This window comes from Grus americana, chromosome Z (genome assembly GCF_028858705.1).
Source record: "Grus americana isolate bGruAme1 chromosome Z, bGruAme1.mat, whole genome shotgun sequence".
Classification (NCBI taxonomy): Eukaryota; Metazoa; Chordata; class Aves; order Gruiformes; family Gruidae; genus Grus; species Grus americana.
The window spans coordinates 40,914,889-40,941,753 of NC_072891.1; the positions used below are offsets into that span (position 1 = coordinate 40,914,889).

The 26,865-nt window shown below is 38.5% G+C and overlaps 1 protein-coding gene across 2 annotated transcripts; it reads left to right on the forward strand.

Annotated features, from left to right (window-relative positions):
- Positions 1-194: 194 nt before the first annotated feature.
- On the forward strand, positions 195-19,890 carry ABHD17B (abhydrolase domain containing 17B, depalmitoylase). Of its 2 annotated transcripts, XM_054809115.1 has the most exons (5): positions 195-485; positions 7,550-7,783; positions 7,871-8,024; positions 17,284-17,463; positions 18,365-18,659. In XM_054809115.1, exons 2-5 carry the CDS (start codon positions 7,558-7,560, stop codon positions 18,582-18,584), a joined length of 780 nt encoding a protein of 259 aa, XP_054665090.1. In that variant the 5' UTR covers positions 195-485; positions 7,550-7,557; the 3' UTR covers positions 18,585-18,659. The 2 variants fall into 2 exon arrangements, with proteins under 2 accessions (XP_054665090.1, XP_054665089.1); XM_054809114.1 differs by having other exon boundaries at positions 7,550-8,024; positions 18,365-19,890.
- The last annotated feature ends 6,975 nt before the right edge of the window (positions 19,891-26,865 follow it).

Consider the following 26,865-nt stretch of genomic DNA (forward strand, 5'->3'; position numbering starts at 1 on the left):
CGCCCCGCCCCCTCCGCCTCACCATTGGTCCAGAGCTAGCGTCTGTATAGCCCCTCCGCCCATAGCGGTTCGCTGTCTCTTCACTGCTTCCCGCCCACCCGCCTTCAGGCGGAGCCTCAGTGGCCGGAGCGGTGCTGCGGGCTGCGGCCCCATTGGTGCGCTGCAGCCGCCGGCCGGTCCCGCCCCGCCGCCCCCTTGGCCGCTTAGGCAGCCGCTGGATGCGATGCAGTCGCGAGGCGAGGCGAGGCCGGCGCCGCTTCTCTAGGCCTCGCGGAGAGCAGCTCTGCAGGGACCGCGCGTTCTCTGCCGCGGAGGGTCGGCCGCTGAGCTGCGAGTGCTGGCCGGGGCACTGACAGCCGCCCGCCGTCGCGCCGTTACTCAGCACAACCGGCACCCCTCCCCCCCGCCGGCCGGGCGCTCGAGCGGCGGCGGTTGGGAAAGTGCGGGGCCGCGCGCGCCGCCGCCGAGCGGAGCGCCAGGCGCAGGTACGGGACTCTCCTTCCCCCGGCAGCGGCGGGGCCGGGACGAGGGGGTGCGGGGCCGGGCGAGTCGCGGTGAGGGGATGGTGGGGAGCAGCCAGCGCGGCTCCGGCTCGGCTCTGGCGGCGGGGTTGCGGTTCGAGGATCCGCTTCCCAAGTGTGGCGGCGAGTTGACCCCTCGGCAGGTCCGGCCGTTTCTTTTCCCTCCTCACCTATCCGCGGTCCTTCTCCTCCGTCTGGGGCGGGCGTGTGGCGGCCCCCCTCCCAGGGCTCTGGCGTGGGGCAGGAGGAGGGGCCGCGGCAGGCACCGGCTTTTCCTCAGTGAGGAAGGCGGCGGTTCGGCTCTCCGAACCGGGCGGGTCGGGGAGGGGGGTCTGCCCCCCTGCCCGCGCCCCGGCTGTGGGCTCGAGGCCTCTGCCCCAGCGCCGCGGGAGGGATGTCGCCTGCCTCAAAGGGCCCGGCGTGCTGCGGGCGGTCTGTCCCGGGGCTCTCGTCTCCGGGGTCTTGCTTTGGACTCCTTTGTTCGGGAAACGGCCGCGCTGACCTTCTGAAACGCTTGTTAAATTCTGGCTTTTACGGGTCTCAATAGTGCCGCCGCGTCAGTGGTGTTGACTTTTGCGAAGTCCTTTTTGGACGTGGACACCTGAAGTGTTCGTTTAATTCTCGCGAGCCTGATTTAACGTATGACTTCAGCTTCTGCTGTTGATGGTAGGAGTGACACTGGCGTTAAAATTGTTCTCAGGTATTATTAATTTGAAAGTTTAAAGTATTTGGCCAGAAGGCAGCTATAAAAATACATGACTGTAGAAACCAAAACAGTACCATCTGAACATATACCAGTTTTAAAAGTGTAGCTTCTTATTAGTGATTGACCGACTGGTGCAGTAAAGCACCAGCCTGCTGTTGCTGAAATACAATAGGGGTCTTCAGCGCTTGTCAGCGTCCAGATAGTTTTAGCAGAGCAGTTCCGTGGTGCAGAGTCTTGCTTGGAGCATGCAAAACATCATGTAATCCCACTTAATCCCACAGTTGTCTCTCTGGGATCTTCAGAGGGTTCGTTTGCTCTTTAGGTGAGAAGGAATGACGATTTTTCACTTAATGTTTCCTGTATTCCCTTTCTTTTTTCAACTGTGCCATTAGGTTTCGAGGTATACAAAGTAACCAGCAGAAGGAGGATAATGTCTCTGTATACAAGTTAAGTTTAATAATATTGCTAGAATTTGTGAGGACAGTAAAGCTGTTTGTTTAAAATCAAACTAACCAAATGACATTTTGGTCCCATCAGGCTTCTTTGTTTTGATATAGGTAGTTTTGCTCTTTGAAAACTATCTTAAAGAGTTATTTCACATTATTTCTTGGTGTGGCTTTTTCATTACTGAATAGACTTCGTGTTCTTTTCTGGACCTGCAGTGTATTTTTTGTAATAATTCTATTACTTTAATCTTTTTATACAATACTTATTTGGGCATTGTTTGGGGTTTTGGGTTTTTTTTCCCCTACTAAATATTTTGTCCATTTAACTGTTGAAGAGGTTGGAGCATGTTCATATCCTTCTGTTCCATTTTAATATAATGCAGATGTTGAAATAAATGAGTGCTTCAGCAGTGGCTTGAACTCAAGTTTTCATTGCTTTGTGCTCAATGAAAGGGTGAGGGAAACTACTTTAGAGTTTCTTATTTCAGCATTATATAATGGAAAATGATGCTTTAAAAACGCAAAAAACCAACACCCAAACAACAAACAAACAAAACCCCCAACAATTTTAACATCTTGCCTGTTACAGTTAGAGCACCACTAAAATTTACAAACCGGCAGCTGTATTTATGAGTTTCACTTTGTTCTTGTGAATAGTTCATATGAAATAGGTAATTTAATTTAAATCTACAATTAGAATAACTTATATTCAATGTAAATATAAGATTTCTAGATAAGTGTTTGTGAGGGTTGGGCTTTTGAGGCTAACACATAGTGAAGTACTAAAAGATGTGATTAATAGGACCCACACTCTTGTTATGATTTACAGAGGGAGGAGCACAGGAATAATTGCCTATATGAAAGAACTACATTTGTGTTATCCTAGAAATCACAGGATAAATATTCGAGGTGTTCTTTCAGATTAGATAGACTTTTTCCCTCCCTCTTCTGTCAGCCTTAATGAAAGTGTTAATTTTCAAAGAATGGATTGAAATTACTGCCTGTGGGCAGTTTTACATTTGTCATTTTCTATGTTACTTTTTTATTCATAAGAGAGTTAAAGAGATAAATTTGTTAGAATGATCTCGCCTTTTAAAACCTATCCCAGAAGGGCTGGGTGGTGCCACTTGGGCCTGTTTTATTTCATAGTGAAATTGCAGAAGCTTATCGGTTTCCCACAGTTTCTTCCACAGAATTTTCCTACTTAAACTATATGAAAAATGCAGTATAATTTTGAGATATATATATATTTCTTCTGTTATATTAGTTTTGTTGTTAGTAATTTTACCAGCATTAAGAACTATGTTTGCAGAACAGCACTGGCTTCTTTATTAGTACTGAAATGACAAATAGAAGGGGAAATAGTTATGTTGTTGGGACGTGTTGAATTCTGCGTCTGACAGTACTACTGTAATGAGCACAGAGATTTACATCATACATGCTGAGAAGGTGTTAAGACTATAACTTAGGTATTCACAACATATCTTAGGCAAACGAGTCCCATTAAAGTTATTAATCTGTACTTGTAGAACAGTATGCTTGAGGTAATTTGTGGGCAGTGTTGTTTTTGCCCCAGTTTCAGTAAGAGTCCAGATAAAGCGTACATCAAGCCTATTTGTTATTACAGTGATTTTTAAATGCAACTTCACTTGTGATACCTTGTTGTCATGGTTTAGCCCTGGCTGGCAACTAAGCCCCATGCAGTTGCCCGCTCACTTCCCCCCTGGCAGGATGGGGAGAGAATCGGAAGAGTAAAAGTGAGTAAACTTGTGGGTTGAGATAAAAACAGTTCAATAGAACAAACACAAAAAGGAAGATGATAATATATACAAAACAAGTGATGAAGAGCACTATTCTTATCACCCGAAGTCAATGCTATGCATGACCACCAGCTACCCAGCCCACATGCACAGAACACAGGACAAGGAATTCAGTTACCACTTCTCATCCACCAGCAGGTGTTCAGCCATCTCCAGGAAAGCAGGGCTCCATCACATGTAATGGTTTCTTGAGAAGACAAATGCCATCACAGAGAAGTGGATGCTGCGCCAGGCCCCCAGCTGCTGCACCGGGCCTACAGCTGCCCAGTTAGAAAATGGGACATGAAGTTGTATGGTATGGAATATCTCTTTGGTCAGTTTGGGTCAGTTGCCCTGGCTGTGTCCCCTCCCAGCTTCTTGGGCACCCCCTGCCTTCTCCTTACCAGGGCAGTATGGGAAGGTGAAAAGTCCTTGACTGCTTGGCAACAGCTAGAAACATCAGTGTGTTATCAACATTATTCTCACCCTAAATCCAAAACACAGCACTATACCAGCTGTCAGAAAGCAAATTAACTCTATCCCTGCCAAAACCAGGACACTTGTTCACTTTCCATTATAATTTAGACTTAATAAAATAATTGGTCTCTTAAGCTTTTACCAAGGTTGGGTGATGCTAAATGAAGGGGGGTTTGTGACTTTTCATTTTTACCATAATAATTTCTGGCTGGATGAATCGTTAGGAAATTGTTACATTTTCTAACATTAGGAACACTAAAAAAACCCACTATTGGGAGGTAACATTAAGTTTAATCTCTCATTGAAGTATCTGAGTAGTATACCTTTTGAGGAAGGATAATGCCTGTTTAGTTGAAGTCAAGTTATGATATCTGGTGGATAACTACTAGCCTGAAATGCTGATTCAGTTGAACTTTTAAACAGTGATATCAGAATTACTCTATACACCCTGGGGACTCTCTCACATCCTGGTTCCCTTCCAGATCCGGAGGTTAAGAACACACTCATGTGAATACAATGAATGACAAACCAGTTCCAGTATAATGGAAACATTGTTTGCATTTAGTTGAAGATATCCTCCTGAGGAAGTTCAGTAGGTGTTTTGTGTCAGATTTGTTCAGTTAGTGATGCTAGGGATCTGCTGTTTTTCTTAGGTCTTTTGAGTGAAGAAAGTAGCAAGTATTTGTTTTAAAGAAAAGAGTTGTTGCTAGCCATGATTTAGGTGGAGAACAACTCTGGAATCAGAATATTTAGCTTTGGTAGGCAGAGTTCCCATTTGATTAAATGGACATTATATAAAGTCTACATTACATTTTAGTATAGGGGAGGAATAATACTTTAGCCATGGTATACAGCATAACTCATTTGCCATATGTGGCAACAACCCATTTTTAGCACATTTAAGCTATCTTGGGGCACAGTACCACCTCAGCTGATTAACTGTGGTTACTGCAGTACTTCCATGTGTGTGAATTCCACAGGCCAGCTTCCAGTCTTCTGAAATGACTTTGACAAATAGCAAATATTTTCTGAGTGAGGTGGTATTTGTAGTGTTGCTGGGCTGTTTATAGTTACAAATAATGTAAACTCCTGTTTTAATTCTTTCTGACAAATGGATTGGGAAACAAGTAAGAAATTGTGTAGCTATGGTTGTATGCTGTAATAAAGTACAGCCTGTTGTTCCTGGGAAGAACAGGCTATTTATACCTCACTTCTGGAAGTATGTATTCTTCTAATTTTTTCACATAAAATAATTTCCCCCTCCCTAGAATAAATTGTAGTATCTAGCTTGGCCTTCAGCTTTTCTGAGAACATGGGAAAACTTACTTGGAACAGATTGGTTTGATAGTTTCTGACAGAAGTGTGGTTGAATACTGGACCATGAGCACTTCTTGGGGAAAAAAAGCCTGCTGAGGCATCGCAGCAGTTTGTCTGGGCTATGAATATGAACTTTGTAAGTAGAGGTGAAAGAAGTAGCTCCTTTGGTGCTCGTAGCTGTAAGAGAATTAAAAAAGGAAAAAAAGTATTGACTTTGTCCTGTTCATAAGGCAGCCCAAGCCTTTTGCCAATCCCTAGACCTTTTCCATAGACCTCTTCCACTTCTTGTTCTGACTTTCAGGTTAAAATTAAAGTTAATGTCCAGATAATCTCACCTGACAGGGAACAGATGAACTATTCCAAATTTGAGTGACTACTTGTGCTGATTACATAAATACATGAGGTGGTTACTTCTTTAGCTGGCAGAAATATGGTCATTTATTCAGGATCTTCTTTTAAGAAACAGTCTACCTTTTTACAGGAAGTGATTAGTGCACCCTTCCTGCCATCTCCTCTAAATCAGTAGCGTTGGTCACCCATACCTAAGAACCTGTGATTTCCCTCTATTTTGAAGGAAACTGGAGACTCAGGATGAAAGCACTTGTCTTTAGCAGCCTTGGCAAAAAGCAAGGTTCTTTTGTGCCCTACAAAGAGAATATTCCAAGAATGCTCATGCTCTTTTTCAGACAGTCTTGCTGTGCCTGTGTTGGCTACTCTGCAAGTATACTCTATGTAAGATTGTATGCAGTATGCATTCATACTCTACCAGGAAGAGACCATTCGTGCATCCAAAATATGGATAGTTGTTCTGTGATCTATATTCAACAGTTCTTACAGCATTGTCCTTCAAGATTTTTTTAAAGAGAAATTTATACAGGCATGAAAACTATGCTTGTATACCAATTAGAGGACAAACTTTGAAATATGATCTAAATATCACCAAGTATTATAGTTAGCAGTAACATTTTATTGTTGGATTATTCACGTATTTCTGAAATGATGTAGGACTGTGGATGTCAGAAATCAGTTTGTTTTGTTCCCATTTGTAAACTTGAATCTCGCAGTCAAAGCTGATACATGAAACTGCAAGAGTGTTTCTGTTTGCAGTGGCCTGGCTGGAACTGAGCTTGAGACCTGTGGATAAATTTGGGATGGAAAAGTTAAGTTGAGATGAAACATTAGGTGCCTTAACACAAGTAAAGTAGTGTAAATGCTTATCTTAGGTGTGTTGGTTTCCACCCACAGCTCTTAGCAGATTTCATTGCTCTTCCTACCTCTGAGAAAAAGTATTGTTAGAACAAAGGATTCCCCCACACACCCCCAACACTATTCTCCCTGCTGTAAATTAACGGGTCGCAATGCCTGCTTTTTGGGGCAACTGTATCTTTACCTCTAGCTTGCTTTAGGTGTATGTGTGTTTACTTCTTTTCACCCCCACTCTGTTAACCAATGCTTTGAATTGGTAGTGCGTATTATATTGATTTGCCAAATGTCTGTGATAGAGCATTTGGTTTGGGATGTTTTTGTTAAAGTGTGGAATAAGAATAGCCGTATCATTAATATAATCCCATTTCCTATGTGCAATACAGGAAACTTAGCTAATACTGTCTTTGAAGGATTTGGAAACTTTAATGTCATCCAGTATGTGCAGCAAGAAAGAGTTTATGGCTGGATTTTGGTGTACTGAAAGTCTACAGTGTTTCCTAAACCAGCAGAAGCATCTTGTTTTGCCTTCTAAGTTTTGACCTTCATGTACCTTTCATACTACTGATACTGCTTGCAGGAGCCTATAACTCATGATTGCAATACATATTCTCTGTATTTAGGAAATGCTGTAGTGATTTTTCAGTGCAGAGATCTACGTAGCCTTAGTATCCTGCAAACGTTGCAACATATCTTAATGGTTCTTTATAAGATATGTATTTGTCAATGGGGTGAACACTTCTCTTAATGGCTTGAGATGAGGGACTTTATTTCATCCAAAGAAACTCCAAAACTCATGCTTGTTCTTTCCCTGGGTGATCATATTTTAGTTTAACTATCTGGCCGGGCTTTAGAGTTATCGCTGTTCTTTAATAATATGCTCATTTTAAAGTAGCTAATAATATCAAATAAGCTATTATATAGAATTTTACATATATATTTAAATCTATGTTTTGTTAAATGTTTCCACTAAAATTATGTATTATTTTCTAGAGAGATTAAGTTTACATTTTCCATGAGGGTTTTTTTTTATATAGGATCGTAACTAGTAACTGATACCATTCTCTCTTCCTATTTCAGACTAGAAGATGAATAATCTTTCCTTTAGTGAGCTGTGTTGCCTGTTCTGTTGTCCACCATGCCCAGGGAAAATTGCCTCCAAACTGGCATTCTTACCTCCTGATCCCACGTACACACTGATGTGTGATGAGAGTGGTAGTCGCTGGACTCTACATCTCTCAGAGCGAGCAGACTGGCAATATTCTTCTAGAGAAAAAGATGCTATTGAGTGCTTCATGACTAGAACAAGTAAAGGTAACAGGATTGCCTGCATGTTTGTGCGTTGCTCGCCTAACGCCAAGTATACTTTGCTCTTCTCACATGGAAATGCTGTTGACCTAGGTCAGATGAGCAGCTTTTACATAGGACTGGGTTCACGGATTAATTGCAACATATTCTCATATGACTATTCTGGATATGGTGCAAGTTCTGGGAAGCCAACAGAGAAGAATCTGTATGCTGACATTGATGCTGCTTGGGTGGCTCTTAGGACAAGGTAAGACATTAGTTGCCATTTTCCTTTTACAGTGTGCTTTTCAAATGGATGTACTTCATCTACATTGGTAGTTTAAACAGAAATGCTGTATTTTAGGATTAAAGAATTCATATTCAAGCTGATTGGTGAAGCATTGTCAGTATTGAGCAGGATCAGTGTATAGTACTGATATACTAGAAAATTGAAATGGGATGAAATTTAATAAGGTATGCTTCAGCTTTGAATGATTAGAAGATAATACTTATTGTCACAGTTTGGTATCTTCTCAGTTGGAAATCTCAGAAGATAGGAAAATCTTATATTTCAGATTCCCCAGTAACTGAGCCACTGGTGTGACGTTAGTGAAAGAAAATGCAAGTTGGTTTTTCAGATAATTCCATGTACTTCTTTGTAAGGAGGGGCAGTTATAAAGGAACCTGATGATACTCTGGATTTCTGTATGGTGTTCAGACCACCATGATTTCAGAATTCAGACTAGCAGCTACAGCATTTCCAAAGATAGCTTTCTATATAAAACAAATATGTTTTTATCTTACAAAATATGATGTGTGGGAGAGGTTGTAGTTGAACTGTGTAAATACATTGTGGTTGGAAGGAAAAAAAAAAGGAATTTGAATCAGTGATGTTGGCTCATAGAGATTAAAACTGGACAAGGAAAAAAGTGCAAATTGGAAGGATGTTGTTTCAGCAATATCTGTGTTCTAAGCCTCTGGTTATACAGAGATAAAATATTAAGATTAAAGACTCTGGAGGCATTCTTTCATACAGGTAAGAATCCCAGGCACCAAACAAATGCATCACTGAGTACCAACTTGTTAAATTTGAGAGCATTTTTCACCATGGTTTGTTCCATTTAGAGCAATACTGTTCTTCTGTTACCAGTACCCAAACTACGAAAAGATTACTTATTTTAAAATACTGTGTGATCATAAGAATACATGTTCACCAGAAAATCTCCTATCATATTGTGTATTTAGCACCAAAAGGCTGTGAAAACCTGGATTTAATGTAGAGCAGCATGTTATGGCTTGATCATGGCAACTTGAGAATACTGTTTAATAATATAATACGAGGAATGTGACTTAGTATAAGGGTGTGTGTAAAGACTCTTTAAATCCTGGAGCCTGGTAGTTGTCACAGTGAATTTAGACCTTGATGTATGTAATATTAAACTATTTTTCTATTACTTTAGAGCAGATTGGCCCTTTTCAATGTTTTAAGTATTGCCTTGCATTTTTTTTTACATTATTAAAAAGAAGTATCGCATCTTTGTTAAGCATATTTTATTCATATATTAAAGTAGAGGGAACACTTATTATCTTAAACCTCATACAACCACAGAGGACGGGTATTCAGCCTCATATTCAAAAACATGTGTACTATGTTGTTAGATTAGGTTTTGGTATTTCTTTTGGTGGAAAGTTGAGATATAACTGGACATCCATTCTGTAAGCCAAGAGCTGCAACAGGTGCACTGGTGACTGTAGTTGATAGGTGGTCTGGAACTTAGCCACTTGGTGAAATAGCCAGTAACATTGACCAAAAACATAACATGGTTTATGAACAATGTGGAAGACAGTCTGAATTGTTTAAATGTACCAGAAAAAGGAAGAGAACTAGATGATGAAGCTTAATCATTTGTTTATGTCAGTTTACTGGCTCTGTCTTATGAACTAATTTGTAATTATCGTCTCTTCCCCCTGATGAATTTCTGATTGAAAACCTAAAAAGAAGTGTGATTGCAACTTGAATTCTCACATCCATTATTTAAGAACGCATAGTGTACCTTCCCTAATCAAATAAGATTGTTCATTATAATATCCCATCTGAAAATGCCCTTTGCTGAACAGACATTGTCGGGAGAACTCTAAATATATACTCCATCTATCTGCTTTTCCCTCTTCCATTCAGGAATGACCTCACCTCAATCCTATTTGCTGTCTGCATTTATTTTTTGTTTCAAAACTCTCTTAGAAATACATTATTCTGTACCATGTATAAGGCTTGGATTGATCTGCCCAACTTGTGGATTTCACAAATGTCAACAGAATTTTTTCTGTTGCTTAAAAAGTGGTTAGTGTTACTAGTTTCCACTGTGATACTTTCAACAACTGTCCAATTGGTGCACCTGGACTTGTCCTTGAATCTGAATGCTGACTGGAGCAGGGAGAAGTTCAGCGCATGACTCTGGGTATACTGTCTCACACAGTTTGGTAACCAGTCCATGGTATTCTCTTGAGCCCAGAGACAGTGCTCAGCTGTGTTTAAATACTTGATAAACATCTGGACCAGAATGGAGCCTTTGAGCATTTGCTTGCAACATTGATTCACTTTTCTAGCATAGCCTGTTCTGTCAGTGTTACAGTGGCACCATCTTTAACATTTTATAATGTGTTCTGCAAAACCAAATTAATTCAGCAGATTGTTTGCAGACTAGATATAAGTATAGCTGTACCTCCTTTGAAATTCATGTTGATGGGATGAGAGAAGAAAGGAATCCTAGACTTTTAAACTGTGCCTCACAGATTGTGATGGGGCGAAGAAAAGAGTGGAGAAATTACCTTTGTTGGAGGTTGGCTGACAGCCACCCACAACTCCCTGCATTCCCTGTTCTGAGAAATGGGATCATAAAACCCAGCATTAAAAGGTGTTTCTGGACTAAATGAAATGTTGATGTGGACTTCATTCTGCAGTCAACACAACTGCTTGTGGTGGAGGCATGTTAGTGTCTTAGTTTTATATCTTGGAAGGACAGTCCAGATGGTCATCTGTAAATTGGCACAACTGTCCAGTGGGGACTGGACACCTAGGGTGAAATAGTCTGCAACTAGTATTTAGACTGGTGGTGAGGTTGGTCCAATGCCACTTTCTTAAAAGTGGTTCCTGTAAGGATATTTGGATATTATCATTCATGTAAATGAATACAGAAAGCTAATTTGGCAGCATATCAGAAGAGGTAAACAGCAGATGCAGATTCTGAATTGTGTCCCTATTCTTTGCCTGCTCTTGAGTATTTTAATAGGAAGCAGTAACTATCCATGTGGACGCTGACTGTGAAAGAAGGCCAGGTGATTCACTGTCATTGTGTGTTTGGGAAAGTTGCACATTATTGCATATTCATGTGCATGGGACTATATAAAAGCTGCAAGTGAGGACATTCTTTTTCTGACTGTCATAGCTACAAAGTTTTGAAACGCCGCGAGTCATTTTGGGATACGCCTATTTTCTACTGTCCCGGTCTCTGAAGGCCTTTGATGACACCCTAGCAAGGGTGGAAAGGTTTAACCAGCCCCAGGCAAATGCAGGGCAAGTGGCACTCATTCAGAAACCTGAAGACTTGCCAGAGTTGCCTCATGACCAGATTTACCTTTAAGAAGCCAAACAGCCTTTTTGTTGTTGCTTATCATGGACTGTATAATAATTGAAGGGTAAATCATCAGACTGATGTGTCAAAAGTGGACAGAATGTCCATGATTTAAACAGCCAAATATAGGAATGATATCAAAAGTATTTGGATGTTGGCTGAAAGTGTTCTTTTGAGAATTCACAAATTATGTCTTTTTTTTTTTTTTCATTCAAAAGTAGGCGGGTTTTTTGCTAGAAGTTGAGGTGCCTTAACTTTGAATATTTGGAGACAAATTGAGCTTTTATTTAAATTGATAGGGAAAAGTAGCACAATTTATCACGAAGAGGAATCTTAGCAGTAAAAGAATGTACCAGTAGCATTGCCTCATGAGAGAGGTAGAGGAGGTGCAGTTTGATGACTACATGTGTTGCGTGGTCAACTGGGCATGCCTCTCATAAAACATATTTCCCTTCTTCTAGCAATGTTACTTATGGTATACACAAGAAGGGGAAGGTGCATCTGAGTTGAGGAAGAGCTGTACACTCATGAGTTTTATTCATGGCCTGGAATGTTGATAGTTAAAGGTGTGGAGGATGTTCATGCCTTTCGTGTTCTGCAATTTGCAGCTGTAATTTTGCATGCTATGTGCATGATGATAAAAGGTTCTGAAATGTGCATTGAAAATTCCCTCAGGATGTTCCCCCTTGTTTCTTGTGCCCCAAGCACTGCTGTCGGTTAAATGTGTGTGTTGCAATAGCTTCACAAGCAGTAGCCTCTCTAGAGCATCTATTGCACCTCTTCATTAGTGTGAGCCTGAGCAGTACTACAGAAAATGTACCCTTCTAAGGTTGATTTTGCTAGTACTTTATTCTTGTGAAGTGAGCAAGTTTTCTAGGTTAACAGCAGTAGTTCAGAAGTAAAATGGTAAGTTGCTTTCTGTCTCCCTTAGGTACATCAAGGGCAAAAGGCAGGGTACTCTTAAGAGCCTGCAAGTATAGTATGGTAATTGCAGCTGGTATTTAGTTGTTAAAGGTACTTGAAGTTTAAAACAAAAACAAAACAACCACCACCAAACAAAAGAAAACCAAAACCACCAAAACAGCCAAAAACCACTCCTTACAGCTAGACATGCATTTTATAGTCTGCATATTGGACATCATGGTAAGTGACGCATATCCAATGAAAGTATATAATATGGTGAATATCCAATGTAAGTGATATATGATGTATATCCAATTAAAGAGCTCAAGGTAAGGTTGGATGGGGTTTTGAGCAACCTGATTTAGTGAAAGACGTGCCTGCTTGTGGCAGGGGGCTGGACTAGACCATCTTCCAACCCAAACTGTTTTATGATTCTATGAAATGAAAAAAAAAAGGGGAGGGGCAGAGAAAAGAGGTGGATTGCCACTGAGATAAGTGTTTAGTAAAGTGCAGAAAAGGTCTTGTTACAGAGACAGAAATATAAAAGAAACGGTGAAACAGTTTCTGCTACAGCACATTGTAAAGTTTGTCACAAAGGGGAAAAAAAAGAATATTTCATTGTTGTTTAGCAGTTCTTTTCCTGCCAGAAGGTGAAAAGATCAGGCAGGAGTGTTCAGGGTTGCCTCTTTTACAATGGACCATCTATATCTGATCAGCATATGTAGGCTGGCAGAAGAGGACACTAGTTTCATTAGTTGCCCTGTGTTAGCTTGGGCCCTGATTCTAGGGAGTGGTCTGATGGTACGGCTACAAAGATTTATTGGCTTGTTCCTTCCTTTAACCCACCAGTGGCATGTCATTTCTTGCCTGGCCCTGACGACAGCCAACACAAAGGAGCAGAAAAGCACTTGCTCCCCTACTCGCAGAAGAGATTAATTTAGTTTCCTAAACTGGTTGGTGAAGCCCAATGAGGAGCAACATGTGCCTGAAAATGCAAATAGGAAAGTGGTTTTCTTCTGTTCGGTGATAGCTTAGCTTTGTAGTGACATTAACCTGTACCTTTAGTGTGATGATAGGGCAGAAGTTTATGAATGCTCAGACACTTTGTGTGGATGCTAGCAAGCTTATGTCAACAGAGGTACATTTAGTTCTATGTAAAAACTCCTCTTCAAGTTCCATGTGCTTTCCAGGCAGATAGCCTTTAGGTGCATGAACATAAAGGATGAATTAAGTGTTGAAAGGAATTGAAATCTCAGTTGCTGTGGGAAAACAAAAAACATTGTGGGCAACCTTTAAACTGTGGAAAATATTTATCTAAATTTTGTACCAGATTCAGTTCAGAATAACTTGTCCCTGAGGAAGAGTGCTTTCTCTGAGACAGTACATCTGTGCACAGCTACTTTAAAGATTTTGTTCCAAGGTCCTTTCTGGTGATTATGGCTTTTTTAAAAAAAAAAAAAAAAAGCAAAACCAAACAAAAACCAAACAAAAAAAACCCACCAAAAAAACCCACACAACCCCACACTATAAAACCCCCACCATTACCACTACCAACAAACTGAAGGCCTGTCTATTCTGACACAAGTTATCTAAGATTACTTGAGTAGACAGCAATGTTTATGATACTTCTATGATTGACATAATGAGCTCTCAAAGATAGCAACAGTTTTTACAGCATGTCTTTGAGCTTCTGTCACCAGAACAGCTTCTTATAGCATATGGCTCTAACTGTCATGTTCCCCTGCCTCAGGATGGTTTATAATTCTAAGGCACTTAGTAGTTTCCTAGAGTAGTTGGTGAAGCACAATGAGGGGCAACATGTGGCAGAAGGTGCAAACAGGAAAGTGGCTTTCTTCTGTCTGGCAATGGCTTAGCTTCATAGTGACATTAACTTCATACCTAAGGAAATGTGAGTGTGACAATTTGCAAGCTTTTTTATTTGAGAACTATGTTATGTCATAACGTGCTGTGCAAACTCCATGCCGCACTTATGAATAGTATTACTGCCACTTTTTCTCTTGATCTGACACTTCCTCATTTGGGAGACCAGGTATGTAGTCAACTAATAATTTTCTACCAAACTTCTTGGAGTTTACGGTACTGTCAAAAAGAGGAGTAGATTACTTTTATGACTAGGGGACCTACCAACAGTTATCTTTTCAAGAGTTCTTCATTTTAGGTTGGAAGAGAGGAACTGAGGGACAGTTGGGGTCTTCCTTTTCCCCCAGACTTTTCAGAAGCCTTTTCAAGAGAAGAGGAAGGACTGGAGACAGACACAGCAGATGTTGTTATCTGTTTTCCAAACTTCTTGTTTTGTGGATGGTTTTTGGGGGTGGGGGCAGAGAGGGTGGGGGTGTTTTAGTTTGGGTTTTTTTGGTTATTTTCCCCAAGCCAGAATATGCAAAAGTCTGACTACTTTGAATCACCACTTCTGGTGATTTGCATCACTATATTTCAGTTTCCAGACTGCAAAACAAATGGCTTCTGGTGGGTGCTATGAATGCAATCTGGCTGTGATGGAGAAAGGATTACTTTAATAGAAATATAGTAAATGCTTTTCTTGGATTACTTTTTGTAGCTAATGTTTAATTGTCTGTAGCCTGAAGGATTTGGATACAAAAAAAGGGGGGGGGGGGGGAATAATGAGAAAAGAGAATATATTCTCCAAAATATACTTTTAAGTTTTGCTTTACATTTCTGTACAGTGGCCTGCATCTTGTAAAATTTCATACCTGAGGAAATGTGAGTGTGAGGGTTTGCAAGGTTTTTTGTTTGAGAACTATGTTATGTTATAATGTGCTGTGCAAACTCCATGTCATACTAATGATGCAAAGTGTCAGGTATTAGTGTGAGTTTTGTTCCGATTACATGAAGGGGATAGAAGGCCATACTGTACTTTCAGAATGGACAAATGTGATTTGAATTATTTCGAATTGGGAGATTAATTGTGAAAGGATATGTGCTAGGCTGTTCTCAGGTATTTCAGAAGAGATACAGAAATAGTGAAGACCTTACATTTGTTTTGGTTTCAAAGCTTCAATTTATTGTATTTTTATGTGTTGGAATTTTGAGAAAATATTTCCTAATCAGAATGTTTGAATTTTTTTATTCTCTGAGAACTATTGTGAGGTGGAGTGCTTTGCCAGGCTGATGATAGAGTCTTAGTGTTTTAGAACTCTTGATTATGATCCTAGAAACTCTTTCTAGGAAACACTGACAGTAATCAAGTAGTCATGATAGAGATAGATTCTATGAATATATCTATGCTAATACTTTTACAGTTTTTATGTTTCACTCTAGCAGAACACAAATAAATAGATGAATAGTTAAATAAACAACGTTAGCTGTGAACAGTGGATTTTAGCCTCAGTTTAGAAAGCTTTTTGGGGTGCCTAATGAATTCTACTGGTGACAGTTACATTTTAGTAATACCTAAATGTAATACTTAAATGTGATTTTGCTTTTCTTGAACTCTTCCTATGTGTGTTTTTCAATTGTTTATTACATACTGATGTAACACACAGGACATGTTTTCCGGTTTATTGAAAAGTACTTTGGGATTTTTGTTCTTTGGTACATGTGAACCATCTTTTTTCCTAATGTCTCTGATTTTGAGGCCTTTAGACTTTTCTAATTTTCGTGTTTGGTGACCTATACAGTTACCATACAGTTATTTAGCTGTATTTATAAGATACTGGACAACTTTTACCTCTGTTTCCCTGGATTTACTGGAGATACACAAAATGTACTAATTTGAGAACTCCTTTGTGAGTATTGGTGTTGTTTTCTAGCTTTGACAGAAAACATGCATGCATTTATTGTAGAAGAGGTAATGGTTGCACTTCAACTGAAAACAGTTGATTGTCAGTCCTTTTAGGATTATAGTCAGTGGGCAAACATTAAACTTACCTTATGCTGTTCCACAGCAGTGTTAGGCTAGTCTGCTCTAACTCAAAGCTGAACAAGCTTCTGATAATACCTAAGAAAAATATTTGAATTTTTTTTCTTTTCTTTTTGTAATGCAGTGGAGTATCTGTTCCTATTTAAGGTAGTTCCTTTCCCAAATAAGTTAAACAAGGTTACCCTGATAGATACACTTTTGCAGTGTGAAGCTGTACTAAGAGTACTTTGTTAGTATAGATCAGTGTATCAGCAGCTCAGTTCTTCTGTGGCCGCTGTTCTTGCCAGCATAGCATTCTGCTTAGAGGTTTTCCCAGTGTTACTTGGGAACCAGCTGCTCTTTGTGTCCACGCTAACGCAGAAGAATTTGAAATCTGACTTGTATAAGTGTTAACTATATGTGACTCTCTTGTTTACCTCAGTTAATTACAGAAAAAATGAGTGTTTTCATCTTACTAGGAGGGAGGCTTTGACTTTAATTTTGTAGTGCTTATTGGGCTGTCTTAATTGTGGGTTAGATTGGTATTCCTCTGCATATCAAATCAACTGTGGTAAGAAAGAAGCATCTCAGGTATTACATAGAATGTATAATATTCTGACCACTGTCTGTATGGGTATGCTTTAAGTCCCACTAAATTGCTAGGCAATGTTACTGGCTTTCAGTTTTTATCTGATATCAGAAGAATAAAGCCGACCAAAATTTTGCACGTTTGATTGCGCTCCACTTGATAAATGTAGAGCTAGTAAGTCTCTAAGCTGTTTTCTGTTGTAGGTCTGCTATGGTAGAGGCTTTCAACTAGTATACAAGTCACAACTGCATTCACACATCCATATTAAAAAAGAAACCCATATTTCAGTATCACTCAGGCATAAGGCAAAAAGAAAATACTACAAATACAGAGTAAATAATTGTCCTTTTAAGTCAGGAATGCTATGGCATATACTTCCTTGTTCTTCTGCCAGATCCTATTTCATAGTTTATCCTCTTCAGGAAATTTTTGTCTTCATAAATGCTTTTTTTGCCTTGTTATGTAGTTGTGTTTGTCTGTTTCGCTTCATATGCCACTTTTGTTAACATTTTTAATTTTCCAGGTATGGAATCCGCCCTGAAAATGTGATTATATACGGCCAGAGTATAGGAACAGTACCGTCTGTGGATCTTGCTGCTAGGTATGAAAGTGCTGCTGTAATTCTTCATTCTCCACTGACCTCAGGAATGCGAGTAGCTTTTCCTGACACAAAGAAGACCTATTGCTTTGATGCATTCCCAAAGTAAGTTGTAGGATTTTTTTATTCTGCATGCATTTTTTTTTCTCTATTACAGTAGTTTTAGACTAGGGGAACAAGTAATATTGCAAAGTCTCTCTGAAGTTTCTTTCAAAGGTTTAAAAAAAATAGTTGGAGAAAAATCAGAGTGAATAACAAGGAACATTTGATTTGAAGGAGTTTACAGAACTTTGTAAATATTCTAGGGTTTTCACCTCTCTAATCATTTCAGTGGGTATCTGTTAAAGAAGTGGTTAGTTTTCCTATATGTAACCCCTCACATCACTAATTCTAACAAGTAGTTCTGGTCCAGTGAATTGTTAATCTGGGTAACTGTGAACAAAGTTTTTTCCCTATGTTTCTGCAAGTAGCAAAGACTGGAAAATTAAGTAGACTTTAACTGGAGAAAATTCCTGTAATATATTTCAGAACTAAGCCACTAGTTGGCCATTACAGACTAGTACACTTGTCTCAAGGAATTACTTGTATTTTGAGCATCTAACTTCAAAGACCTTTTTTCCCCATAGATGGTCAAACTTTAAGTGCTAAAATTCTTTCACTTCTGACAAGCACTTTTTTACTGAAAAACTCTGAAGTAATATTTTCCTCAGTCCAGTGACTGATATTTTTTGAAGTGAACATGTTAATGAATACCACTTTTAGATGGATTGCTCTATTTGATCTTAAGAGTTTCCAGTAGTGTTTTTCCTTTTTGTATGGCTTTGCATGTGCCACTGTAATGTCTTCCAGGGTGTTGATAAGATCTAATTTTCTGAAGATATAAACAACTTCAGAATTAAATCATTAAAACTACAATGTGTAATTAAAAAGTGAAATTAACGGTCTGGTCCTTCAAAAAGATTTAATAAAGTTCACTGTGTTCATAAATATAATCTTTTTCTTACAGCATTGACAAAATTTCTAAAATAACATCTCCTGTGTTAATAATCCATGGGACTGAAGATGAAGTAATTGACTTTTCACATGGCCTAGCGTTATTTGAGCGTTGCCAGAGACCTGTAGAACCACTGTGGGTGGAAGGAGCAGGCCATAATGATGTGGAACTCTATGGACAGTACCTTGAAAGATTAAAACAGTTTGTGTCACAGGAACTGGTGAACTTGTAATTTTCTTTGTACATTTACATGCTTCTTCATTTCACTGCAGAACTGCATACCTTGATAAATACATAACATAAAACCTGAAGGTTGTGTTTTCAAATCATTTTGGTTGCCTTCATTAAATGTACAGGTAATGATTTGTCAACATAATTAATGAAGGTTTTAATGCCAGTATTATAAACTGGAATTACATGATCATGCAGTCAAGCTTGGCAGTTCATATTACTTTGTGTGAGGTTTTTTCTTCTTAGATGTAAAAAAAAAAAATCACAAGAAGTACTGTATGAAATTTTAATTATATAAAATCAAATGCTGTAAAAGTGTTGCCAAATGCTTTAGCATATCAAAACCAAATTTATAAATATTTTTTAAACATCTCAAAATGTACTGTGACTTACTTTGTTGCACAGGTGTAAATTAAAAACCAGACTTCTAAGCAGTTGTTCTGTAAAAGTGTAATAGCCATGAAATTTGAGCAAATACTAATGTATAAGAATAGACAGTCACTGGAAATGACCCATGCCCTGTTATAGGGGGAGGGGGTCAAAATAGATCTCTTTTTCCATATTTTTCATATCTTTTGTGCTTAGTTTTACTTTAGTTCTTTTGTTCTTGTGTTGTCCCTTACCTTTCAGGTTAAACAAATTTACCCACTAATCTTCTCAGCAGTCCTAATCTTGCCAAAATAATGCCACAAGTTGTCATTGTTGTAACGTAAATACTATTCATGTGATTGCTACTGAGGCCACTAAGTACTTCACTGAAACCAGTGAGACTTTTAGAACCTAGAAGGCTTTGTGGACAACGTAGTTTTCAACATTGATTGTGTAGAGATGCAATATTTCATTAAAAGAACCTGGAAGTTTATCCAACTTTGTAACAGACAATTTGCAAGTTTGCAGTTGTCTGATCAGGCTTACTTTTGGATGTTTAGTGTAAAAGCTTATTGCTTTTTGAGTATTGTATGAAAATATTACTAATTGCACCTGGATGGGGTGGGGGGGGAGGGGCAAGAAGAGAATGTTGACATTTTTCTATTAACTCATAGTGAAATCAACTTTGTAAGTTGCCTTTCCCTTGAATGCATTTTGCTTGAATAAAACTATGAAAAAATAAACTTAATTATATGTAGCCTATTTGTAAACAAAGTAATATTCCAACAATACACACTGTGCTTCTAATTTTAAGGCCTTAAGTAGTTTAATTGTTCTGCTTGTTTTTTGTGATTGAGACTATTGTACACTTAAATGTAGCTTCAAGTATTGTGAAAACTTTGGTTAAGATGTGTTGATTAACAGTAAACAATATTCTACACACTTGCTGTTCTTTCTTTTTTAAAAAGAGAAATAGCAACAGTTGCTTGTGATATCAAAATAATAAGCAATTCCCCATTTACTGTAGGAAATCTGAGAACTAAAGCAGTAACCCATTGTTGCAAATTGTCAGCACATTTCTTTATCAGCAACTACTGTTCTGATCACTCTCCCACTCCCATGCCTCATCTTACTACTTTCTGCTGTTCAGCATACAGGTTTTCTGCTGCAAAGCTACTTAATAAACATTCTTCTGTAATGAATTCAGATTTAGGTTTCTTTGAAATCATCAGTGACTTCTTGTCTTGTGCTCTTTGGTTTGTTAATAGAATAGAAAGAAATTTGAATTTGTTCTCAAGCAACTGGGTTCTTGTTTGTCTTTTTGATCAAGTATGCTTCAATGTGTTCTGGACTTCAGGTTAGTATTCAGGTTCAATAATATTAGACTTAAAGATTTTCATCCTAATCCAAGATTTTGCAAGTGGAAGTGTGTTTAAATAGATATGTAACTCAGCTTTATTACATCATACTGTATACACAGTGTGATTTCATTTTCTTACTACCTTCCAGCCACTATCTCTGATTTAGATGGAAATCGTTACCATTAAGCAGTTAAGTGCTTTCTTTGTGAGGAATGAAGTGCGTTTTGAGAATCCTCTTCAGAAATTCATAAATAAAGAATGTAGAACTGCAATGATGAGTGATACACATTGGCTCATAGTACTGCAAATTGCAGGCAAATGATCAAGTTTTATCACAAGAACTATCTAATTGTGCTGGAGAATATTATGGCACTCTGTAATTGAAAAGACAGAAAAAGTGGCGTAGCAGTTTTGCTGCTTTTGTTTCTGTGTTTTGTTGAAGCAGAACAATAGGCCTGACTAACAGTGTTTTGTCTTCAGTAGATGCAGCTGTGCAGGATTACACTGGTGAGTAAAGGTTCTGGTTTCTTTGGGACTACTTACACATGGTTAATTATTGCCAGTTTGTTCTGATTTGTATTTTACACTTAGATTTTTCAGACAAATTTTTTTACTGAAGGAACTAAAATTGGTCTTAGGCAAAGCCTAGCTTGTGTTGAGAATCATATTATGTCATCAAACTTGTAACCAACATAAAGCAACTCTGAGCTACTGCAGCGAGGAGGAAAACATTTGACATGGTGGTTGTCTTGTCCTTAAACCATCATTTTGGCGAAATTGACAGTGGGCTGTTGTTTTGTTATAAATGCAATTGTCTCACGATAAATAAGAGTTGATTCAGCATTCATTAACAAGACAATGCTGTATTTTAGGGAAAAAGAAAAGATCATTTTGGGAACAACAGTGGTGGTGTTCCTTTTTTTTTTTTTCTTTGAGTCAGATATTTGACAGTAAACTGTCTTTCATTTCCACAAACCTTGGCCAATCAACTTTAAAAACAACTTAATTTATGTAAAATATGAGATTAATTTCTAAAGGTGGGGTCTTTTGGGATATGTTTTGCTGTCTCGCATTCCCAGCTGTACATTTAAAAAAAACCCACAAAACAAACCTTCCCTCTCTTACTGTTTGTGGCAGCAAAGAATTCTAGTGTATGTTCAGTTAGCTACTGTTATTGACTGATTTCAAACTTGTTTTCCTTTCCAAGCTTTTTTTAGTGTGGGGAAAAAAACCCCACAAAACCTGCGGGTTTACTTTTGGCCTCTTTTAATTGGATGACATTGTGCAGCAGAGCTAGCTACTTGGTACCTCTCACATTCCAGGTCCTACAGATAGAAATTTTTCTCACTATACAGTAGCCATTGTTAATATCTTAAAGACACAACTAAGGAGCATAGTGTTTGAGAACCAAAGGAAAAAGCATCCTGTGTAAGCAGGGGGCTGATTGCTTGAAAGCAGCTTTGCAGAGAAGGAGTTGGGGACCCTGGAGGAGAACAAGCTGACCATGAGTACTGCCCACTAAGAGGACAAGTGGCAATGAGCATGCACTGAAAAACATGAAAACAGATTTGAATACCAGAAAACAACTCTCTGTGAGGGTGGCCAAACATTGGAACCAACTGTGGAGGTCCCATCTTTACAGATACTCAGAACCCAGCTGAGCACAGCCGCGGGGAACCTGCTCAAGAGTTGGACTAGATGATCTCAAGGGGTCCCTTTCAAACTCAGCCGTTCTGTGGTTTTGTGAAGTGTGGCATGCAAATCCTTTAGATGGTTGGCACCATGCATATTTGTGTGCCATCACCATACACCAGCTCAGATGTGGAGATGTGTTGAGTTACAAGAATTATCTTCATTTTAGAGCTCCCTACTTTTGATGGTTTATTTTTCAGCAACAGAAAGCAGTAAAAGGACTGCTATGGAAAAAGCTCCTTATCTCTTCATCCTGAGACCATCAGTGTTTGATGTGCTGTTGCTGAGACTGACTCTAATACCAAAACTCATGCCATAGACAGAGACATCAGAGATCACATTGCTACCCTAAGACAAAAAGAACATTGAAAAACTAGATGTAAAGTATAGGCACGCTATCCTGAAAAGAGAAAAATGACTCTTCCTGATTGTTAAAAATTAGTGTCAAAACCCATTGAGTTTACATAGCACCAGATTGAAATTTCAGCATGAAATAGCCTTAGAATTCTTAACATATGGAACTTTGTGTTGAGAGAATATTAATTGTAAAATAGCCATAGAAAGAAATGTTTCCTTGTGAAGAAATTCCATTGTATAATGATAACAAATTCTACACTATACTTTTTTTTTATTATTTCTCAGGTAAGAACTCTTGTTCTTTCTGTGAAAGGAAGTAAAATTCAAGCATATTTCTGGTAAAATGGCATGGAAAATACTTAAAGAAATAGGAGAGTGTAAATGAAATGGGTTTAAGCTGAAGGAGGGTCGATGTTAAATGTTAGAAAGAAATTCTTCACTGTGAGGGTGGTGAGACACTGGCACAAGTTGCCCGGAGAAGCTGTGGATGTCCCCTCCCTGGAAGTGTTCAAGGCCAGGCTGGATGAGGCTTTGGGCAACGTGGTCTAGTGGAGGGTGTCCCTGCCCATGGCAGGGGGGTTGGAACTAGATGGTCTTTGAGGTCCCTTCTAACCCAAGCCATTCTATGATTCTATGAAATGTTCTTAAAAACTGATTACTCTGCAGTGAGGAAGGGGCCAGTCTTAAAAAAAGTATCCCAGCATCAGCCTCTCACTAGAGGTATTTGAAATAAATTATTAGACTAAGATACTTTACTGAGTAATTAGAAAAACCTCAAAAGGGTTTTGTTGCCTAGAATAGATTTTGTGGTTGGTAAATGAGGCATCGTACCTCCAGGTTGTAATTTAACCTCAACCCCAGGTTGTAATTTTAATGTTTTATTTTCAAATTTTTTTGCTTACAGAGGGCAAATACTTTTCTAATCTTTAGAAGAGAAGACCTGGAAGAGAGATTATTGAAGATGAGATAGCTTCTAGCATAACAGGAAGGTAAATTTACTATGCGCAAGTAGGTAGCATAGAGCATAAGATATATTCATACGAATGGAATCAAGCTCTCATATTGGGACGTTTTTTTCCTCCAAAACCACAAAGGCACAAATGTTTTTGCCTGAGGTTTTCTTCTGGAGTCAGGTAAATAGTGAATTTATTGTGTTGCTCCAAAACAGAATTATACCAAAGATGCAAATAAGTGTTATACTAGAACAGCATTTGAAGTCATTTGATCAGTAACTCTCTAGTACCCTGAAGACATAAAACGACAGTGCAAGTCTTTCTCAAGCACCTTAGGCATTGCGAAGGTCCTTGGTTGGGCAAGTCAACTGCTTTTAAAGATTATACAGTCTAAGTACACTTTAAATGTAAAAGCGTTCTAAGCCATCCTAAGGAGAACGTGGACTCAAAATCACCGGCAGCTTTGTCAGAGCATTACTGATTTGGAGCCACATATGATGCATTGTGATTTTGGCCTAAATCTCGATTAAAATAAGTTTGCTAGGTCCATTTGGTAGATGCTGCATACTATTCAAAACAGGAACTGAACTGTGCTGATCACTGGTTTGAAATGGCCTCCCAGGATGGTGCTTTTTTGTTACATTGATGGCAATGTTTTAATTCATTAGAGGCACATTCACAAAAGATTTGGGCAATAAAACCTAAGTACTGACAAGAGGCATTGTGGTTTCCAGACACTTCTGCTATCCAAGGTGGCATGTGACGATGCTAAATATGTAGTTTACTTCTTTATTTAGTATTTGGCCAACTCTTTTGTAGCATGCTGTACAGAGAAGGGCAAAGTATTGCATGGTTTACTTGCCAGAATTCTGTTTGCGTTGTAATACCCTGTACAGTTAGCAACAAGATTGAATAAAAGCCGTTACCTGTCAGAGGTTTTGTGGCCACTCAAGTGGTGTAACACAGACCACATGCTTGGAGCCAGAACAGGAGAGACAAAGAATAGAGTCTTGGAAAAGTGTGTGAGTTCCTCTTCTGCTGTAGTTGTAGAACCCAGCACTCTGCCCATCATAGCAGGTGTGTAATAGATAACCTGTCATTCTGTCACATATGATTCCTAAATGAAAAGAATTGGAATCATTCTAAAAGGTAGGATGATACATAGGCTGTATTTTATGTGTTCCTCTGTAGCCTGAAAGGCTAGAGGGTTCTGTTTTAAGGAAAAGTTGAGATTCACTTGTCAGTAGCTAGAGCTCTTCAGAGACATGAGATATCATAAGGCATGATAAAACCATGAGGACAGGCAAATCTGAATATGCAGTCCTGGAGGCACCTCCAGAATAATGCAGATAAGGTAAATGTTAAGTCTAAGCCATGATCTTTGCAGACTGTGCTGTTACAATGCATTATTGTCGTGCTAGATTTTCACTTGGTACTTTATGTGAGACATTGTTCATGAATAACAAAATCCCATTGTATTTGCCCATGACTCTCTGATCTGTGACATTTATGTTTGCTTTCTACAGAAATTTGCATAAACAGGTGCGTTTACGTGGATGTACTACTCTAAAAAACAATCATATATGAACAAGAGTGTTCGTGTGTGAACAAAGTTACATGACTCGTTTCTGATTATTGCTTCACCAGTCTTCAACAGCTCTTGTGGGCCAAGTTGTCTCTTCTTCTGTGTGTGGTATGTGAGGACTTGGCCACCCATGAGAACGTATGTGCTTAATAGAAATTTTGTTGTTCTTTTATTTCAACTTTATCACTTGTTCTGAATTGTAATTAGTACTTTATGACTTCAGTGAACAATTTTGGATTTTATAAGTAACCAGGAATCACCAAGGTATAGGTGTATGTTTAAGTATTTGATTAACATTTTTAAATATACACATTTCCATATATCACTGGCAATGCACAGAAGTCACTGTTAGATATATAGCTCTTGTATAATTGTATAGTTTCATTGGAGTCAATCCTGTGATCATTTATGATAGCCAAGGATTTAATTCTTATTCAATAGTGAATGATTTAACTGTCTGCAGTGCTTTTCTGTGCTTCTCTTTTATGATTCTTAGTTTTTGTTGTTTTTTCTTGTTTTTTTCTTTTTTTTTTTCTCTTGCTTAGGTCTAATTAAAGAAGCAATTTGGTTATGATGATGGGAGCTCATCCACTCCATGAGGCTTCCATGAAACATACAGACATCTGTTTCCACATCTAAGTTTTTTATATTATTGCAGCTTGCTGCTCTATGTATACTGTATGTAGAACAGGATATGGGTGCACAATAAAGTTTTTACTTACGCGAATTACTTACACACATTTACTTACGTTTGAATTTCTTGTGTGTCAGGTTTTTTGTAATAACCTTGTGACCTTACCCACGATAAATGCAGGATTATATATGCTTCTTTCTTCTAATTGTATCACACTTACATGTGGGTTGGAACACGCAAACATATTATCATATTAACATATTAGCAGCTAATGCACAGTAAATGCTTTCCTTGCAGTGAATTCTCTTAAGTGCCCTAGTCCATCTGTCTCAGTATTCTGTCCGCAACAGTGATAGTCGGAATTGCTGTTTAGGAAGAGCTTGCAGACTTGGATACTCTCTGTTGTCAGATCTTCTCATACTCCACTGGCATCCTAAATTACGGAGTTGGAAATGTTAAAGGTACATCCAAACCTATGCCCTTTAATATCTGTTTATCTTTTGTATGCAAATTTGTTTATCCCTTTTTTGAACTTCTTTATACTGTTGTTCCATGGCTACAAATCCAAGGTTTTCATTACTCACTCTAAAAGAAGTACTTTCTTTTCTCTGTTTTAAATCTACCTCCTAAAAATTTCACTCCTAAACAAGGGTTCTCTATTTTGTGTTTGCAGGATTTGGTGAGCAGTTCTGCCATCATTTTACCCATCTTACCCCTAGCAAATTTCACTCCATTTTTCTTTGTGGAGCAAGTGCTTCCTCACCTTAATAACTTTAGTTTTCCTCTGCTATGTCCTGTTTGAGAAGCAGTAATTAGAGTGCACAAAGAAACTGCATTACTGAAAATACGTGCACATGCTTTCAAACAATCTGATGAAGAGAGAAGACCCAATATGGATGACCATAGAATTTAGCACTCGTACATTATGGATCAATATTTCGATAGACATTTTTATTTACTTTTGAGACCATTACAATAGAAAAGTAGATTACATTTATGGAATGTGGGTGCTGATACTCTTTCTGCGATAGAATCATTCAGAAAAAAGATTGTTAAGAGGAAGAGTATGTCAAAAAAGCAAAACATTCTCTCCAAAGCACTTAGATCTTTTTTAACACAGTTAAAGCAAGAAAACCATATATTTTGAGGACTAGTTTAATTATTCATCTTTAACTTGTTAGTAAAGTTATCTGATATGTACTATAATACTTTGATGTGGTATTTTTGGCCAAAGGTATGCATATACATTGATAATTTCTGTAGTGACCCTTTCTTTTAACTCTAGGAATTTTTCTAAGGAAAAAAAAAAGTGCCTTAATATCTATGTTCAT